The sequence below is a fragment of the Callospermophilus lateralis genome, unplaced genomic scaffold (genome assembly GCF_048772815.1).
Source record: "Callospermophilus lateralis isolate mCalLat2 unplaced genomic scaffold, mCalLat2.hap1 Scaffold_127, whole genome shotgun sequence".
Classification (NCBI taxonomy): domain Eukaryota; kingdom Metazoa; phylum Chordata; class Mammalia; order Rodentia; family Sciuridae; genus Callospermophilus; species Callospermophilus lateralis.
In genome coordinates this window covers 1,060,045-1,080,141 of record NW_027512450.1, presented here as the reverse complement: position 1 = coordinate 1,080,141, position 20,097 = coordinate 1,060,045, and the positions used below count along the sequence as shown (strand labels likewise).

Genomic DNA, 20,097 nt, shown 5'->3' with positions numbered 1-20,097 from the left:
TGTTGCTTCCCCAAGGGAAGCTGCTATGGTCCAAATGTGTCCCCAAAGTTCAAGTGTTGGAACCTTTGGGAGGTGATGAGGTTCTGAGATTCTGAGGCTCTGTCCCCTACTGCTGGGGGACTGGGAGCTGTGGAGGGAGCAAGCACCACAGTGGCTTGGTCCACCTCTCTTGTGCGTGCTCTCCTGCCTGTCCACCTTCAGCCAAGAGATGTGTGACACTGGACTTCAGGCTGTCCCCCCAGCCTGCTAGACTGGTCACAAGGCAGGACAGCATCCATGCGTGCCCAGGGGACAGGCTGGCCTCTCCTAGCCCTGCTCTCTCTCTGTTGCTCTTGCCCGGTGCAGGAAGCCTGGGTGGCCCGAGCTCCCGGGCGGCCTCACCTTCTCCTTGGCTGATTTCCGGGTGTCCTCATCCATCCACTTCAGCATGCTCAGGCTCTCCTCAAAGGCCTTCTTGATCTCCAGGATTATCTTGCTGGCCTGAGGAGACAGATGTTGCACCCTCAGCTCTGGGCACTGGCCCCCTGGATGCAACCAGTGCCCCAGGCAGGATGACACTGGACCCGAGGTCAAACTGAGGTTGGCTCAAGGCCTCGGGTTCTGCAGAGTGGGCTAAGAGGGTGGCCATGGCTGTGCTTCCAGACCATGTTCCTAACATGGACAGACATCCCTCGAGACGAGACGGGCCTTCCATGCACTGGTCTCTGTGGCCGAATGAGCTTGGACGTGCCTTGGGGAAGCGGAAAGGTCTGCAGGAGGACTTTTCGGAGCCTTTAGAGTGGTAGAGTGCTCTTTTGGAGCCGTCCAGAAGACATGGCCTCTCCCAGGCTGATGGGATCCTTTTTGATGGAATAGAGCTTTAACACCCAGAGAACTTGATCTGAGAGGCACTCAGAAAGGTCTCAGGGCACAAATGGCAGCTGTTGAGGGTGACGATGCAGGGCAGACCCGGGGGCCAAAGATAGAAGATGGAAGATTCTAGGGAAGGGGAAGGCAAGAGCCATGGGGCTGGGGCCAGACAGACCTGGACTCAGATTCTGCCTCAACAGATTAAAAAAACAAAACAAAACAAACAAACAAACAAACAAAATATATATATATATATATATATATATATATATATATATATATATATATTAGTTGTAGTTGGACACAATACTTTTATTTTACTTATTTTTATGTGGTGCTGAGGATTGAACCCAGGGCCTCGCATGTGCTAGGCGAGGGCTCTACCGCTGAGCCACCACCCCAGCCCCTGCCTCAGCAGACTGGAAGTGCAATGCTGCCCCTTGACTACAGATACTAGTTATGCAAACAATACCATTAGTGATAAACTATCGCTGCCATTGACTGTAGCTTATTTTGGGCCAGGTGTTCTTTATGTGTAGCATCTCATTTTGTTATGGCCAGGCTGTGTGGGCAATGACCACACAGATTCCATTTTGCCCTGAGACCCCACATCATGTAAGAAAATCTTCTCCCGTGGGAAAGCCCCGTCTCTGCACCCATCAGTGAGCGGTTGCCTAGCACGGCATGTTAGGCGACACAGATGGCAATTCTTATACAACGTAAAAGTGTCCCCTCTTCAGTTCCCATTTTTCTTCGACAAGCTACCCTGTCAGAGGTGTAGATGTTAGTAGCCATTCTTTAACTTGTTCTCAACTAGGGACGTTTTGGCCCACCCTCTTTAGTGCTTATGATTTTAGATCTTATGATGTTTGCTTATGGATCTGAATCATAGCAACAGCCACTTATATGTTAATATGGTTTTGGACTACAAAAGGTGTGCTCGAACCCTGGGAGGGGTCGAAGGGTGTGGACTAGCAGCCTGGCCCTTGGCCCGCCAGCTGGTGGATCCAGACATCAACTGGTGAATAAAGGTTCCATCTCTTGCTTTAAGATCGACTTGGTGGTTTATTGCTGTCTCACCTTAACACCCCTCTGCAGAAGGGACAGCCCCACTTTCATGTCCCAGGTGAGGGGAGAACACCGCTCAAGTCACCCAGCCAAGTGACAGAGCCAGAATCTGAGCTGGGGGCTGGCTGTCTCCCTAGCACTCAGCCATGATGATCCTCTACCTGCTTGAATAATTCTGTCACCCTCAGAGTAAGAAAAATGTCACTTCCAGGTCAACATTACCTGGTGGGGTCCTTCGCAGACCCAGGAGGTGGAGATGGCTGTGGTAGCCTCATGGGGTCACTGGGAAGATCAAATTAAATAACACAAACAACTGGCCTGGCCTCAACCACGGAAGTCATTTAGCAAGTCACGCCCTGCAGCCTGAGGAAACGGCCTCTGAGTTAAAGAAGGCCCCGGGATCCTGTGGCCTGGAGCAGGAAAGGACCAGGGCAGAGCAGAGTGTGGGCTGTCAGGCTGGGGTGGGGGGCGCCCAGTAGATGCGATGCCCACTCTGTCCACAGGGGAGGTACTTACTATGTTCTTCCTGTCCTCGGCGAAGGTCGCTTTGACAAACATGGGGCCCAGGGCAAAGCCCAGGTTGTTTTCCGTGTCACTCACGCAAAACTTCCAGTGAGGAAGGCAGGTCTGGAAAACACGAGCGCAGAGGGTCACTGGGCACAGTCCTCCTTCTCCCAAGGCCTGCCTGGGAGGTGGCGCCATCGGGGGCCTGTGCTTCCCCCCAGAACTCCAGGGAGACAGACCTCTTCTGACCGCAGAAGTTACTTTAGGCCACCGACACCCCTCATGGCCACCACCTACTGTCTCCTGAGTGCCAGTCTCCATGATTGGCACTTCACGAAGGTCTGCCACTGAGCACCCCTAGCGGGCAGGGATGAGCCACTGGATAGACGGGAAGCAGAAATTTAGTAAGGGCAGTCACTGGTCCAGCAGGTGACAGTAGGTGACAGGGGTGCCACAGGGATGGGAACTCTGACATGCCTGGCCCTCCATCCAGGGCTCCCGCCAACTCCACCTGGTCCTGCTTCCTGGAGGACACAAGGAATCTTGGAGGCGCAGAACCTCGGGAAGCTGCCCATCCACCTGAGCAATGGGAACCTTCCTAGAAGGCCAGGGGCCCAGCCCCATTTACAGCCTCCTAGAGACAGAAGGCCACAGTGACATCGCAAAACTTCAATGTCGGCTTTTTTTTTTTTTTAATGTGCTAAGGATGCCAGGCAGTGCCTCACCACTGAGCCGCACGCCCACCCCAACCCCAGCTCTTTCCTTATATTTTATTTTGAGACAGGGTCTCTCAATGCTCACTGCGCAGACTGGCCTTGAATTTGCAATGCTCCTGCCTCAGCCTCCCCAGCAGCTTGGACCACAGGTGTGTCACTGCACGGGGCTTAAATTGGTTCTTCCTCAGTCTCACCCACAAGCAGTGCTAGCCCACAGGATGCCTCAGTATGAACCAGAAATGGTCTTGGGCTGCAGCTCCCCAGATAAAGAGCTGATAAAGAGCACTGGGAGGGTTTCAGCCCACTGGCCCCCTGCCTGGCCATCCCCCCATGGAGAGTGTGAATGACCAGGTGTGATGACCCTGCTTATGGAAACCGGTCCAGCTGCAGGGTCCTCTTAACCCTGAGGAACAGGCGTGACAACCAGCTTGGGGCAGCCTGCTTTACACCAGCCCTACTGCGAACAACCCAAATGCACATCGGCAGACAGATGAATAAACAAAATGTGGTGTTTTTCTACAGCGACATACCACTTGGCAGCACGGAGGAACCAGCTACTCAGAGATGCCACAACATGATGAATTCCACAGACTCACTGAGCCAGGCAGCCAGGCAGGCAGCGTAGGACTCAGCTGCCCATCTGCAGCACCTCGGGGAGACGCAGGGAGGGGCCCGAGGGCATGCCGGGTAACTGGGCCATGGAAACCTTCTCTGTCCTGACTGGGCTGGTGGTCACACACACGACTTCATTGTCACAAATCAACCAACTGTATCCTTCACCCACATTCTATGCATATGTGTGTGCATATTGTTTTTAAGCGCCAGGGGTTGAACCCAGGGCTTCACACATGCTAGGCGGGCTTTCTTTCTTTTTTTCTTAATGGGGTGCTACGGATGGAACCCAGGGCCACCCTAGCATCACACTAAACTGGTCTATGTCTCAAATTTTTATTTTGAGACAGGGTCTCCCTGGAATTACAGAGTGTGCCACCATGGCCAGGTATATTGAATACTCTATTGTATGTAAATTATGACTTAAATTTTTTTTTTCTAGTCAAGAAGGAAGGGAAGGCCATTCTAGTCTAAGTGTAGCCCCTGGATTCTGCTTAGCTGTCGCAACCTGTGTCCGTTTCCAATGGCTGCTTTCTGCTCCCCTCTCCCTCCTGCCCGCTGCCCTGCCAGTCATTGGGCAGCCCACAGCTGGACACAGACTTGGCCTGGATATGCTGAGGCCGAGCACATAGTGGGTCACAGCTAGGGAGCCTCCAACTTTGAGGATGGGCAGAGGCTCTGACGGCTGGATCACGGGCAGATTCTTACTCATCTTCTGCCCGCGTCTCTGGAGAAGCCCATTCACTTTACACACATGCATTTGTCCCCTGAGTGACTCCCCTGCTCGGGGACTGTGCCAGTTCTCAGGAATTAGAGCTGAATCAAACGCAGGCCTGCCCTTGAGGACTCTGTGGAAATGCCCAGAACATCCAGCAGGAGACAGAGGTGCAGTAATGATGTTAACAGCCGTGACAGCACTGAGCGCCTGAGTGCCCAGGGTGTGTAGGCCCCACGCCTAGAATGCTCCAGGGAGACTAAGGGAGAGAAATGAAGCACAGAGAGGTTAAGTCACTGGCCCAAAAGGAGCACTCAGGGAGCAAGTGGCTGTGGTGGGCTTGAGCCCAGAGAGTCTGGCTCCAGTGACTTCCCGCAAAAAGGCCACTCTGACTGGCTACGACAAAGGTTTTGGAATGAGGAGAAAACTCTTTGAAAAAAGAAAGGGTCAGGCAGCATTCATCTGACATGGGGGCCACCTCCAGGCAGAAAAGGAGGGGCCAAGAGGCCCCTGAAGAGGCTGTGCGACTTGTAACTTCTTCACTGTAACCGGAGGAGCCCAGCAGGGAGTGGAGAGGGGTCCCTCCTCCCAACAAGAACTGTAGACTGTAGGCAGGTAGCACGAGGACAGCCGGCCAGGCACCCAGCAGAAGCTTCCACCTTTGGAACCGACTTTACGGCCTGAGGAAAAGGAGCCCAGGGATCAGTCACCCCTTTTCACAGATGGGAAGACCGAGTCCCTGGCCCATTTAAGTGACCTGCCCAAGGCTGTGTGATAAGAAGCAGAACCTCCCATTCAAATCTCTGCCCAGCCTCCCCTGCTCTGCAGCCGGGGCACACCCAGCCATTCTCTGAGCCTTTGGTACATGAGGGAGGTCAGCCCTGGCACCTCCCAGGCAGGCAGGGCTCCTGGGCACAGACCCACCCCACCCATCTTGGTATTCCCACACTGGGCTTGGGGCCTGGCCCATGTGACAGTGCAGGAGTAACTGTTTGCTGGATGCATAAAAGAGAGGTGACGGCCTCATTCTTGGCATCAGAATTCCTACGGGAGGCAAGCTTCCCCAGCGGGAAGGAGGGAGGCCTGGGGCCTCCTACAGAAGGACCCGCAGAGGTTTGGGGGCACTCAAGATGGGTGGAGCTTACTGGGTCTGGGGCCTGGGACTCCTGCCCCGAAGAGAACCTGAGGCCTGGATCTGGACTGGGGTTCCCCCGACTACAAACAGGGAGGATAATAATCAGGGAACCCTCGTGAGCAGGTGTTTGATGTGTTTGATGCTTCTGAGGAAGAAGTCCCCACCTTTAGAGTCACAGTTACATAAGGAGAGTGCTGACATCTCCACAGCTGGAGTGTCAGAACAGAGACTACCTTCTCTGCAAACCAGCTGAGTTGCTAAGATTCCTCTTTGTGCTTGGCTTAACCACCTCCTTCCAGAAGCCTCTAAGCCACCTAAGTCCCCATCAGTGTTCCCATGACCCCAAATGGACCCTTCAGTGGCCTCTTCATTCTCCTCCTAGACTCAGCCCTCGTAAGTGCCACAGCCCTGAGGGTACAGTGGTCTTTCCAGCCCCCAACCCAGGGCAGAGCACACAGTAGGTGCTCAGCATGAACCTGGGAATCACTGTCACAGCTCACCTTCTTGGTCCCGTACATGACTTCCATGAACTTCTCATCGGCGTCCTAAAAGCGCTGGTCGAGGAAGGAGCTTGTTTTCCGCACCAGGTTCCAGATCATGTAGTTGTTCAGCAGGCTGGGGTGAGAGGACCGCTGGCTCAGAAATGCCCGGGGCTCCCGAACAGCCTCACCCCAGCCTCCTTCCTAGCCTATCTGGGTGCTCGGCTGGCGGCTGCCTTCCAAGCACATGGAATGTAACTCTCCGAGGAACGCCTGGCGCTCCACCTAGAACCCCCCAGTGTCCAGTGCAATCACTTGCATACCAGCAGTGCTCAACACATGCTGCTGCTTAGCTGCTTTGTGTCTGAACCTGTGAAGCTGCTGCCTAGAGACTTGCCTGGTGGTGTATGCTACAGTGGGGAGGAGGCTGCCATTCCCTGCTGAAGGCCAGACAGGAAGTAGAGGCCTTAGAGCAGCAGGGGCAGGAAAGGAAGCTCTGGCCACCAGGTTTCCATGAATGACCGTTCCCATGTCCCCCACCCACAGGGCACAGGAACCTATCTGTGGCTGAGTCATGTTTGCAAAGATGTTACCTTAGTACAAAGATGTTCACTATATTGAACATCTAACCTCAACCGGAATCACCCTAAAAGCCTGACTACGGGGAGAGTGTGGCAAATATTGTATGAACAGTTGACGGAATACTATGCAACTATAAAAATGATCCTCACAGAGGGTTTGGGATGGCACTGGGAAATATTCATAATGAAAGTCAAGGCAAGGCTTGGAGCGGTGGCACATGCCTGTAATCCCAGTAGCTCAGGAGGCTAAGGCAGGAGGATAGTGAGTTCAAAGCCAGCCTCAACAACAGCAAGGCCCTAAGCAACTCAGTGAGACCCTGTCTCTAAATAAAATACAAAAAGTTTGGGGATACGGCTCGGTGGTTAAGTGCCCCTGGGTTCAATCATCAGTACTCCTACTACTAAAATAAAAATGAAAAGTCAAGGGAAAAGTAGATTATCCATCTAGTCACGTTAATGAGAAAGAAGAGCTATGGATTGGAAACCTCCCTTCCCTAACACCTTCTCTCCCTGATATGCACACACACAAACACCCCCCAAAATGACCAAGAGTAATATTTTGAATAATTTTACATTTTTCCTATTTTTCTGTAATTTTCAACATTTTTATAAGCCTTTGAAATAAAAAAATAAAATAAAATAAAAAACCCGTAAGTATTAACCAAAAATTATGGGTGGTATTGGCGGAGTCCTGTTCCATGACAGGCACGGTGTTAAAACATGAATCATTTTGAATCCCCTGCTTGGTAGGTGCTATCTGATCCCCATCTTATGGGTGACAGTATGACCCCGACAAAGGACAAGGGACATGCCACAGCTACACAGCTGGCTGAGGGCAGCAGGATTTGAAGCTGCCCAGGGGACCAGCACCCTCTGCTGCCTCTCAGGGAAGCTCACCAGGGTGCAGCACCCTGCGTCCGGCCGCCCTGCTGCCTCCTGCCCCTCCTGCCCAACAGGGCTGCCGGCCTCACCATCTGTCCGTGGCGTTGATGAGCGCGGAGGCCTGCTCCAGGTAGTCCTTGTCATAGACCACGATGGGCTCGGACGCGTTGATCTCCACGGGGTGGAAGATGGCGTTGAGGAAGGGCAGCCAGTTGATGGCCGGTGCCAAGGTCTGCGAGGGAAGGGGACAGCGTGAGGCTGGAGGGTGGCTTCTCCTCAGCCCCGTCTTTGGGTGTCCCTCAGAAGGTGTCATTGTGCCTCTCCCTGGGACCATGGTGCTGATGGAGCTCCAGGCAGAGGCAGCGTCCCCAGGAGCCAGAGGCAAACCTCATCTGAAGCGGAACCAGGGTGGGAGGAGAGGCTGCAGCAGCAGCAGGCACAGCAGCCGCCACCGTCACCACGCCCTTCCCATGTGGCATGTGCCACTGCCCAACTGACCAAGCAGTGGCCACAATTATCCCCATTTACAGAGGAAGAATGGAGCCTCAGACCCCTAACAGTTAAGAATCAGGAGCTGGACTGGGCTCCTGGTCTAGCTTCCTTGCTTATAAGCTGTGCAACCTTTAATAAGTTAATGTGCCCATCTGTGCCTCAGCACCTCATATGAAAAACAGGGATCATCATGACAATGAGTCCCGTGTATCTGGTAACTGGGAGGGTCACACACAGAAGCCAGCACTGTCCCACTCAACAAGAGTATCAGCAGCAGCAGTCTGCTGCAGAGGATCCAACATTCAGGAAGGCCAGCATTGCGGGGGTAAATTGTGGTCCACAAGTGAGGCTGCCGAGTGGGGAGCTGGGACAGCAAAGTTGGTGATGACTGCAACAAGAAGGGAGAGGCCTGCAGCTCAGCCCTGCACACACCAGGCCCCCGGCTATTTGCACTTGTTTGTTTTGGGGAGTTATTGGGGTCTGAACTCAGGGCCACTTTACCACTGAGCCACACCCCCAGCCCTTTTTATTTTGAGGCAGCTAAGTTGCTTGGGGCCTCACTAAGTTGCTGAGGCTGGCCTTGAACTCTTGATTCTCCTGCCTCAGCCTCCTAAGCTTCTGGGATTATAGGCATGCACCAGCATGCGCCAGCTCTGTTTTTTTTTTTTTTAAGTATTTTTTGAGTTGTGGGTGGACAGGATGCCTTTGTTTTTATTTATGTATCTTTATGTGGTGCTGAGGATTGAACCCAGTGCCTCACCCACATTAGGAGAGCGCTCCACCACTGAACCACAACCTCAGCCCCAGCAGCTCTGTTTTAAGGTGACCCAAAAAAGACCCTGTACCCAAGGGCTTTCCAAAGAGAGACTTGGCTTTTCATAACTGTCAGCTCCCAACAGATCTCGCTTTCCCTTTGGCACCCCAAGGTGCCCTGCGCAGAGGTTTCTCCCCCAACACCTCCACGTCACGGCCAGCATCTCCTGCAGCAGCAGCCTCCAGCCATGCGAGCTATCCCTCTTGAGGTTGCAGATTTTTGTTATAAAGTCCTACAACATTTTAAAAATAAATTGTGGTAAAATATCTTGCACATTTATAATCCCAGAAACCCAGGAGGCTGAGGCAGGAGGATCTCGAATTCAAGGCCAGCCTCAGCAACCTAGTGGGACCCTGTCTCAAAATGAAAAATAAAAAGGCCTGGGGATGTGGCTCACCCAGCTGCAGATGACTTTTGCAAGACTTGAACTCTGTGCTTTCCACTTCCTACCCCCACCTGTCTCTGTGAGCCTGACGCCGGCCCAAGTGGCCCAACTTACGTGCAAACACATAGGATTCGGGCTTCAATGCTGGCATGTGTCCCTTGGTGTCACCTCCTCAAGCAGAGCTGCACAATGTGTCTGCTCTGGCCCTGTATTCCCCACACGCTCAGTTATTTTTAGTGTGCAGTTTTACAGAACATGAGGCTTTGGGCTGCATATCTCGTCTTTTAGCAAAGACGCCTCTATATGTCAGTCACTTGGATGGGCACCTGACTTAGCTAGCAATCCCAGAAATTACGATCATCGCTTAAGACCCACCAAAAGTGACCCTGGGCCTGGCAGATTTCAAACCCCATTCTCTATTCTCTTGAAAGGGTGAAATGTAAGACAAAAACGGGAAGTGAGAAATGCATTCCCTTCATACAGGAAAACCGTACCCATAAAGCCACCTAAGATCCACCCCGCCTGCTGGGACAGGCAGTCAGCCACAAGACCCCCAATTCACAGAGGCTGAGTTTGCTGATCAGGGAAGGTGACTTTCCTGAGGTTATATGGCTTACTGTGGGTGTATTTGGCGGGGTGCTGGGGATTGATCTCAGGGCCTTGAGCAGGTAAGCACAGGCTTTACCACTGGGCTCCACCCCAAGGCCATTGTTCCTGGGTTTGTTTGTTTATTTATTCATTTATTTTTATTTATTATTATTTCTTACATACATGACAAGGTTTATTTATTTTTATTTTTTAATTTTTTTTGGTTGTAGATGGACATAATACCTTCATCTATTTATATGTGGTGCTGAGACTTGAACCCAGTGCCTCACACGTGCAAGGCAAGCGCTCCACCACTGAGCCACAACCCCAGCCCCTGCTCCTGGGTTTAAGTGGACATCGTATCTATTGGGGAACAAAGATCTCAAAGGACAAATGAGGCTGGGGATGGAGCGGGGGCAGCTCCCAAAGGCGGTATTGTGCTGGTACAAGTCATAGACCAGGTCTCAGTAGGGGGCTGATTGGCATCATCCCTGGGTGAATGTTCCCACCAACACTGATGGCAAACCCCCACAGGGCTGGGAAGAGAAGCACACAGTGGGCCCTGAGCCAGCAAGCGCCAGCACAGCCCTGTCGCCCAGCTGTGACATGAGCTGGTGACATGAGCTGGGCATTAGGAGGCCTAGATCAGAGTCCCCAGCAGGAACCAGCTCTGGGCACTGTCTATCCTTTTCCTAAGATGGGGTCAGCGACCCTGCCCCCAGAGCTGACTGCCGTAGGCCTCTCTGCCTGGCCTCCCCTGTGGCCCAGAGCCTCCCCTCTCCCTAGCAGGAGACTCTCAGGCCAATCTCTACATTTCTGTGGCCACAGAATTCAGAGGTGTGTGATGAGACCTTCAAACTGGGTCCAACAATCAGGGTCACCTGACTGCATGGCCTGGGGCAAAGACCTGGGAAAGTGGGTTAGTTTCCTGAATGTCACCAGTTACAGGGCTCACGAGAGCTTCATGAACTGAGGTGGCGGATCCTGGCACAGGGTGAAGCATCAGGTGGGGAAAGCCCAGGATCTGCTGCATCTGGGGCCAGGTGGCGCCCTCACCCCCGGGGCCCAGAAGCCTCCCCGCTGGACCATGTAGTTCGGGTATCCGGTCAGCCCTGGGACTCAACACTCCCAAACTGCTGTCCACTAGGCCAGGGTGGAGCAGGGCTGGCTGTAGTCCTTTGTCTGGGGCCAGAGGGACACACACTTCACCCAGGAAACCCAGTGGAAGCACGACTTCTGGAATGAAGCCTACGAGGCCCTGCACACACCAAGGTCCCCGCGGGGCAGGTGTACACTCAGCTTCCCCAGCCCCTCCCCACCGGGCCCCAGCGTCCTGCTTCTCTCGCCCACAGCACTAGGCAGGGAGACTGGGATTGTTTCTTAGTGTCCCCACTAGACCAGAAGCACAGGAAAGCAGGGCCCAAGGTGGCTCCTGATACATCTGTCAGATGGAGGAGGAAAAAAGGGCAGGAACTTCCTCCTCGAAGGAAGAAGGAATGGATGGGTGAGGAGCGGGGAGAAGACTGGCCAGTGGAACCCAGTGCAGGCGCAGGGTCCGCCCCAGCAGAACAGCAAGGGCCACCAGGTGCTCCTGCCTGAGGGCAAGGAACTGGGAGATACGTGGAACCACTCTGCTCATTCCTCGGAGACCAACAGGGCCCAGGACAAGCGGGTCAGCAACAGCACACGGGCCAGAAAGAAGGAAGCAGTAGAAAGTCCACCCCAGGCCCTGGAGGCCTGAGCAGCCACCAGGGGGCAGCCTCGGCAAGGCTGACCTTCAGAGGGGACAGCAGGTCTCTGGTGACTCACACAGTTTCACAGAAAGTGCAGGTCTGACTCCCCGTTACGCTTCTGGATATTGCCTAGGTACATGGTCAAGAGCTGAGCCAAGCCTGAGTCCAAGGGCCAGCACCCCTGCCCTCAGGAGCCTCCGGGACCTGACCATGTCTCTCCATCTCCTGTTCAGCAAAGGGAGAAGCAACGTAGGAATCCACACCCCACCTTTACTTAGTGCTCTGTGCTGGATGACTGGGAATGCCCCTGTCCGTGTGAGCCTTACATCACAACCATGGAGCTGCTAGGGAAACGCTGTCACACGAAGCAGCCCGGCGAGGGAAGAAGCCTGGCTCTGGAGTCCCTTTGCACTCTGTGGTCACTAGCAGGTAATCTTACTTGTCTGAGCCCCAGTTTATCTGTAACCTGGGCATAAACACCTCCTCCCAAGGGTGGCTTTATGGTCATGATGAAGTTGGTATGACCCCTCCCCCCAAGAGCCCTGTCCGACTCCAGTGGCCCTGCACCTGCAGTAGCCGGTGCACAGGGTACCTGCAGCTCGGCGGCCGTCACTTTGTGGTAAATGAGCTCCTCGTCCCGACGCTTCTCCTGGGGAATGGTGATATTGGCCAGCGCCGTCTCAAAGTCCAGGATCTGCTGCATCTGGGGCCGGATGGCGTCCTCATCCCCGCCGCCCAGCAGCTTCCCAAGCTGGACCATGTAGTTCAGGTATCCAGTCAGCACCTGTAGGGCCCAGCACCCCCAAACTGTCTGTCAGTGGCTGTCACCTGCCACCCAGTGGGCCAGGTGAGGCCGGCCCAGCTGCGGCCCTGTGCATGGGACCCAGGAAACATGCTGGAAAATAGCTCTGGGGAGGATTCTGGCGCTGTGTGTCTTCACTGGTGTCCGTGGCGCTCCTGGTAAAGCCCACCGCCTCTGCACACACACAGGTCCCTGAGGCTGGCCCCTGCTGCTCTGGCCCTGCCTTCAGGGCTCGTCCTCAGCCATCTTCCTGTTCTGGAAATGCACCTTTTCTCAACCACCCTCTGCCACCACGTCCCTAGAGCTGAATCAAGTCCTTTCTCGGCTCCCTCTGCCCTGATCACAATGTATACAGTTGGCATCTAGTTGGGTGGTCCGTTAAGTAATGTCTCCCTCTCCTACTGGACCTCAAGCCCCGTGGACAGGTGAGTGAACCTCAGTGGGCCGGGCAGGGGAAGGGAGAGCTGTGAGCGGTTGGAGGTGATCTGGTTGTGGCTCTGGATCTCGCCACTTACTGGCTGTGTGACCTTGAAGAGGTCACTTCTGTGTCTGAGACTTATTTCTTCCTCTGTATAGGGCAAGGTAAAATGAATATCCATTTGACAGATGAAGAAAATGATGTTCAGAGAAGCTGAGTGACTTTGGGGTGACTGGGAGGGTTAGAGGTGAGGTATATATAAGGTCTGAGACCCTCAAATGGTGGGGGCTGCTACTGCCACCTCTCTACAATGGGGACAAATGACACCTAACCCCTGCCCTTTGTGCCCACAGTGCCTGCATATGAACTAGCAAGCCTGGGGGCATCCCTCCCCTGCCTGGGCTGCCTGTTGCCCATCAGGAAAGTGATACCCCTGTGTTCCCCCAGCTTCTAAGACCTGCCCAGGTATGCTGTGGAGGACACGGTGGGAGAACCACCGCAAAGACGCACTCACCTTCTTGTTTTCAGTCTTGTTCAGGCAGTAATCTCTGGAGGGCAGGCCCAGGCCAGACTGGTCCACCTAAAGAGGGAGGCAGAGTGAGAGGAAGGCCCTGCTTGTGTGTCTCCTGCGGCCTCTGCCTGCCCCAGGACTTCTCACACCAGGCACCGAGGACCAGCTCATGTTCCAGCAGGAGCACAAGCTGGTAGCCGAAGTCACAGATGGGATCACTCAGTGATAAGACAGACACGTTCCTGCCCACCCCTGGGGTCAGCTGCAGGGACCTGGGCCTTTCTGAGGGCTGGACAGAGCCTCCTTCCTCTTTAAACACCCCTTGGCTTCAGCAATGCACCCTACTTCTCTAAACCCTTCCCAAGTGGCGAGGAGCCAACACAGGTGACTTAACCTTAACCCAAGTTACTTAACCTTTCTGATCCCCAGGTTCCTTGCCCAGAAAGTTAGGGAGATAATACCTAACCTTCAGAGCTGGAATGAGGATTCAAGAGGACGGTGTCAGTACAGGGTTTCCTGAGAGTGGGGCAGGCAGAGGAGGGTCAATTCCTGATGGCTACCATTGGAACCTTCTGGCTATACCTTGACGCACCTTGGGTAGCTGCTATTATATAGTTCATTAGGGTGAAAAGGGAAGTGTAGCTCAGTGAGGTTGAGCCTCTTGCTAAGGTCACACAGTGAGTGTGTGGCACAGTTGGGGGCTGAGAACTAAGCCTTTATGACCCCTAATCTGGGGGCTCTCCTGGGTGTGCTGTTCCTCAGCCTTGGGCAGGCTCTGGTGGGAGAGATGGACCAAAAGCATTCCAAGCAGCACCACAGAGCCAGAGGCTAAGGGAGGGGACAAAAAGGTGGCTACAGCTGTGCACAGAAGTTGATATCACTCGTCACTTCTGAGGCCCACGATGAGCTGCCCACCAAGATGGGTAGTCTGCCCTCTCATAGTCTCTTGCCTATAAAAATCTCACTGTTTGGGGCTGCCAGAAATAACCCCGGCTTAGAAACCAGAGCCTGCTGCCTCGGCCCAGGGCAGGTCTCCCTCCACCCCAGGAGGCCACACCCTTTCCTTGGCCCAGGCCTGCTCACCTGGATCACATTGCTGTTGGAGTTCTTAGAGTCTGCACTGACGTAGACAGAGAAGAAGGGTGAGGTTCAGTAGTGGGCAGTGACCACCTGCAGGGTGTCCTGGAAGTTGTCCTTGGACCAGGGACTTGTGATATTCCAGCCTCCGAGCTGGGAGAAGGCAGAGCAGAATAGGGAGGGGAAGGTGGTAAGGAGACTGTATGCAAATTCTGGTCCCGCAGCTGACTTGCTCTGTGACCCTGGAGCAGTCATCTGACCTCTGGGAGCGTCCAGGGCAAATTAAAGGGCTTCTGACCTGTGACCTGGAGACCCACGGAGGGAGCAAAGACTCATCCTTGACAACTGAGCTGTGAATCCCAGAGACTTTGCCCCATGTGCTGTTCATTTGTTGGACAATCAATCACACAAACGTGATTACTATTAAGACATAAATCCAATTGTGACTACGGGAAATAAGGCTCTGTATTTTTAAAAAGGCTGATAAGCTATGGTCTACCTTGGTCTCTCTCCAAGTTGGAATTTAAAAAAAAATCTCTTTGGTCCTCCAGGATTGGCACACACTGGCACATGGGGCCTGTGCCAGAGAGGAGGGACTGGGAGAGTCCCCATGCCTGCAGCAATACCTTCCGCGAACTGAGATAGGATGGCAAGCCCTTGAGCAAGCAAGGGGTGGCCAGAAAAGCCACAGCCATCTCCGTCTGTGCCAGGCAGCCTGGCCCAGAGGGAAGATTTCTCCTGGGCTCAGGAGCAAGGTGAGGCCTCCAGCCAGCAGGTCTGGCTCTGTTGCTGGCCTAAGACTCCCTGTGGGTTTCTCTGGAACAACACACACCTCTTGCACACTCACACCCACCTCCTGAAGAAAATGAAGTGGCAATCCAGAGGAAGAGATTCCCAGTGAATACTGTCCCCAAGACCCACGCAGATGCACTGAGACACTTAGATGTCCTCAACAGATGCTGACACACAACCCCACACATTACAACAGACAGTCCCCCCACGCACAGACGTGCATGTACATGCAGTGGCAGACAGACAGGCTGTATGTTCCAGCTGGGTGTGGAGGCTGGAGGTGTGGGGGTGGCTGAGCACCAGTGGGCCTGAGAGCTGCAGCCAGAGGGGCTGGCAGGAGGCACGGCAGGAGGAGGAGGAGAGAGTGTGTCCCAGGGACTCACCTTCTCAATCAGCTCCATCAGGGGCTTGGCCCTGAGCTCCTCGATCCTGGTTTCATCCATACATGCGCAGTAGTATACTTGGGCCTTCCTCTTCACTCTTTTCTAGAAGGATAAGAGATAGCAGATATTGAATAAGCCCCCATTTACCTGCTGGGGATCCCCAGGCAAGTTTCTTTTGGAGCCTCGGTGCTCCTCACTGTGAAGCCGTCAGGGCAGCTGCTGTCAGGCAGGAGCAGCCAGCCCCAGTGGGTATGAGTGCCCCCATCCTAGCTGGGTGCAGATCAGGAGGGCATGCCCTGTCTCTGCCCATCTGCTGATTGGGCCTGAGGACCTGTCCCTGGCATGGCAGCCCAGGCCCACCCAGCAGGACAGTTGGCATCCCTGCCAGCCAACACGGGGCAGGAATTCCCCTGCCTGGTGCTGGGACAGAGCCATGTCTTGGCTTTCAGATCCCAGCTGACCTTCCTTGTGAGAAACACTGGGGTTGAGTGAAGCCTGAAAGGCCTCATTCACTGTGAATTGACTTTCGGCTTCCTCCTCGGGGGGCCAGGTGCAGTCAACAGACCTGCAGATGACTCCAAGGGCTCTTTTCCCCATCCCTCCCCAGCTCAGGCAAGCAGCACCTCATCCTCTTTGGTTCTCAGACCCCCACCCACCCACCCACCCAGAGACTCCCTTCCCATCCTCCCTTTCCTTAGCCCCTGGTCCAGAGCCGCCTGCTAAAGGCCACCCTCCTGTGTGAGCACAGCACAGAAGGTCCCCATCTGTACCTGGTGAGTTTGAGTACTCAGGTCCCCAGGACCTACTATGTGCTGGGGTTTCTGGGCCTGCATGTCTGTCTCAGAGCTCCACTCCAGACCATGCCAGATTCTTGGCCCCTGCGTTCATCTGGCCACTTGTCCTTCTCTCAGATTAGTTGTTCTCTGACCTTAAACCTCTTCCTTTGCTTTCTCCCAAGATCTCTCCAAACCCACCTCCTCCACAGGCACCTTTCTCGTGGGGCTCTATCAACCCACCCATCCATCCATCCATCCATGGGACGCAGATCAAAGGGCTGCTCTGTGCCAGGTACTGTGGGTACTCTGGGACCAGACAATAATGTCTTCAACCCCAGGAGGCTTCGGCATGGGACCCAGCTAAAACTCCACTTGCTTCCATCCTTTCTCAGACTATTTTTTTTTTACCCAGAGCCTCTCCTATGATACTCCTTCCAGAACATTCTCAGCACTCTGGGCACAAAATTAAGACCTGCTCTCTATGCCCAAAGAGCTTACGGTCTAGCGGGGACATAGATGTGCGAAGGAAGGAATACAGTACACAAAAGTGCTTTAACACTGCAGAGGCTCTGGAACACATAGAAGCACCCCGCTCTGCCTGGGGGTGGGGGGGCCTCCAGAGGAGGTTCTATTGGAGCTGGGTCTCAAAGAGAAACAAAGGCGGTCTCCAGGTAGAAACAAGGGGAAAGGGCACTGGGTGGAGGGAGTGGACAGCGTGGGGCCAAGGAAGGAAGCAGGAAGGGCCTGCTGCTGGAAGAAAAGGAAAGAGTGTGGCATTTGCTGGGTGCCAAGGGCATGAGTCACTTCCTGGCCAGTCTCTAATCAGCTTATCCAGTCCTCACCCCAGAAGGCTCCCTGTCCCTCCATTCTGGCATAAATAGCACCATGGTTATCATTGGTCAGAGGGCATCAAGCCCAGTCTAGCTGAGGTCTGGAAGGTAGCCCCGGAAAGGGGATGGGCATGCGGGGGGCTGGACTGAAGGCAGATCAGAGCCAGAAGGCCCTGAGCGAGAGACGGAGGTTGGGGGCTTGAACAGGGAGGGGCAAACCCTGCCCTGGAGACCAAGGGCTGCCACTGGGCTCTGGAGACACCTGTGTGAGGCTTCCTGGGGACAAAGGAGGGAAAGTGGGCGGAGCTAGGGTTGCTGCCACACCTCAGACTCAGGAACCAGAGCATGGGGGGGCAGGGGGGAGTCCCTCACCCCAGGGGCCTCAGCTCTGTGGTAATACTTCTCCCTTCCCAGCAGCTAGGCTCTTGGAAGGACAAGCAGGAGAACTGTCATCATTTGCCAGGCCCAGAAGCTGCGCCTCACCATCCACATCTGGCTCCAGTCATGACCCTGAATGCCAGGGCCACTGTTAGGGGAGGTGCTCTGTGCACAGCTAGAGGGCCTGGCATCTCCCTCCTCCAGAGCCCAAGGCCACCCAGATAAGAGGCCCATGGAAGGCTCACCAGGAACAGCCTGGCTGTGCTATCACAGCACATTCTGAGTTCCAGCTTGAGGCTGCTTGGCCCTTCCTTCCCTAGCACCTGGAGGTCAAGGACACCACCTTCAAGCATGGCCTCCCTCTCTCCTTTGTTGAGAGGCTCCCCAACCAAGCTCAAAGTTCCTCAAGCAACCTGGGGTCCTGCTCACTGACTTTCCCACAGCTGTGTGTTTTTGGCGTTTGGTGGCTGCCAGGCTGGGTATGGACATGCATGGACCCGTCCGCGGAAGCTGGCAGCCCAGTGGTGAACAGATGGCAACTAAAGTCACAAGAGTGTTTGATTCCACACAGGGGAGTGTGAAGAGAAGGTGCCGGAAGCCATGAGAGGATGGTGGGAGAGGCCTGGGAAGGCGGCCAGAGGAAGCCCTGCTTGGGCAGGAGGAGGCTGACGTGGAGCAGGAGTGGGGCTGCGTGGGCTGCCTCGCCCCACATTGTGTCTTAGTCATCCCTGTGTCCCCAGAACCTGAAAAGGCACAAAGTAGGCCTTCAGCAACATGTGCTCAAAGAAGAGAGCTCAGTGTCCGTGTTTAACAAGGCAGGATGTCACCTCAGGGGAGGAGGGTGAGGGGCTGGTGCCACCCAGGATTTGCATGGAGAGGAAATGCAGGTGTGTGCTGTGCTACGCCCCCTCCAGGGGTACCACACCTGGACCCTGCTTCCAGCTCTGGCTGGGGCAGGAGCCCTGGTGGAAGTTCAAGTGCCTCTTCCCACCTCTGCTTCCTGGAGACCCCGGGATTCTCCCACCTCCTCTCCTTCCTCACTCAAGGGCTCCAGGGACAAGTGCTGAAGCAAGATGGCCAGGTGAAGGCCACTGGAGTAGATCAGATGGGCCAAGATGGGGGCATGGGCCAGCAGAGGAGGGGTGAGAGTGTCAGGAATGGTGCCAGGCTTCCTCAGCCTGGGCAAGAAGCTGCCTTTACCAGGATATGGAGCCCAGGGAACCAGTGGCAAGTGAAGAGTGTCAGTCTGAAGTTCAGGTTCAGACACTTGGGGATCTCTACCAGACCCCCGAGTGGACCTCTGCCCTGGGCCTCAGCCACTGACTCCACTGACTCGTGCGACCTCCAGTAAGTTACCCAACCTCTCACCTATAAATTGGGTATGGTACTAGTAAGAGCCGCAGTGGGAACTGTTAGGATGAGATGTACACACATGGCCACACCCACACAGGGGTGGCCGGTCCCCAGAGAGGCCTAAGTGGCCTGAGTCCAAATTCCAGCAAGCCCAAGCCGCTGTGGGCTCTGCCCTCCGAGGCAGGTGCCTCCCCTCCCCTCCCTGGGCCTAACCTTCTCCCAGTCTCTGAAATGCGAGGATGATGCTGAATCCCCATGGGGTGTCCATGAGATCTCGGTGCAGGGCCTGGCCTGCAGCAGGCACCAGGAATGGCAATGACACATGGTATCCTTATTTTTTTTTTTCTCCTGCAGAACAAGTCGCCTTCTTTATCAGCTCCCCCTTTCCCCAGCAGGATGGGGCTCCGGAGGCCTGTGACTGTTGGAACTGAGTCTGTGGTTTTTATCTAAAACAAACACAGGTCCTGCCCTGATGGCCAAGTGGGGGCCCCACACGTCCCTGGCCAGGCAGTCCTGCTGCAGCCAGGGAGACCATGGAATTCCCAGCTCCCCCCCTCCCTGTCCCACAGCCCCCGGGGTCACCGCCCTGCCCCCCTGGGTCACCGCTCTGCCTGCCTGGGCTCGCGCAGGCTCCTGAGGAGTGATGTGGGAAAGGGCGTTCCAATAAAAACTCCCAGAGGAAGAAGTGGCCCGATTAAATGGGATGCTGTCTTTCCTCTCCGGGACTTTGGGGAAGTGACTGGGGAAGTTCCTGGAACTCAGGGCCCCAAGAAGGAAGTATCCAGGCAGTTGGAAACTCTGTGGTCTGGTCTCAGGTTGCCAAACAATTTCTATGCCCTTGGGACCCCAGAGTGACCCCATCCTCAGAATGTGCCCTGCACAGAGCCAGCATTTCAGAGGCACAGCCTGTCCACAGAGGGCAGGAAGATGAAACAGCAAATGTGGGAAACATAAAAAAAAAAACAAAACCATGAGCGATGACACAGGGTGACCTGATTCATTGCCAGATCAGTGACGTGGACACATCTCATGCTGCTGGAGTAGCGTGCATGTGTATATTTTGTTTGAGATAGAAGGAAGGAGGCTGTAAACTTTTCCTTATGGTCCTGGTAATGCTTGAATTGTTACAAGCTTGCATTACGTTTTTTTGTTATGATTTATGATATATATATACATATATATATATATACATATACATATATACATATATATACATATACATAT

At 54.4% G+C, this 20,097-nt stretch overlaps 1 protein-coding gene across 1 annotated transcript in view; it reads right to left on the bottom strand.

The window, feature by feature from the left end:
* The window catches only part of LOC143640160 (endothelin-converting enzyme 1-like), a 68,278-nt gene that overhangs the window by 9,432 nt on the left and 38,749 nt on the right, over window positions 1-20,097 (bottom strand). Inside the window, 8 exon segments of the mRNA XM_077108063.1 lie at window positions 382-480; window positions 2,434-2,544; window positions 6,100-6,214; window positions 7,631-7,773; window positions 12,146-12,337; window positions 13,288-13,353; window positions 14,368-14,514; window positions 15,537-15,631. Coding sequence (XP_076964178.1) covers window positions 382-480; window positions 2,434-2,544; window positions 6,100-6,214; window positions 7,631-7,773; window positions 12,146-12,337; window positions 13,288-13,353; window positions 14,368-14,514; window positions 15,537-15,631 — 968 coding nt within the window.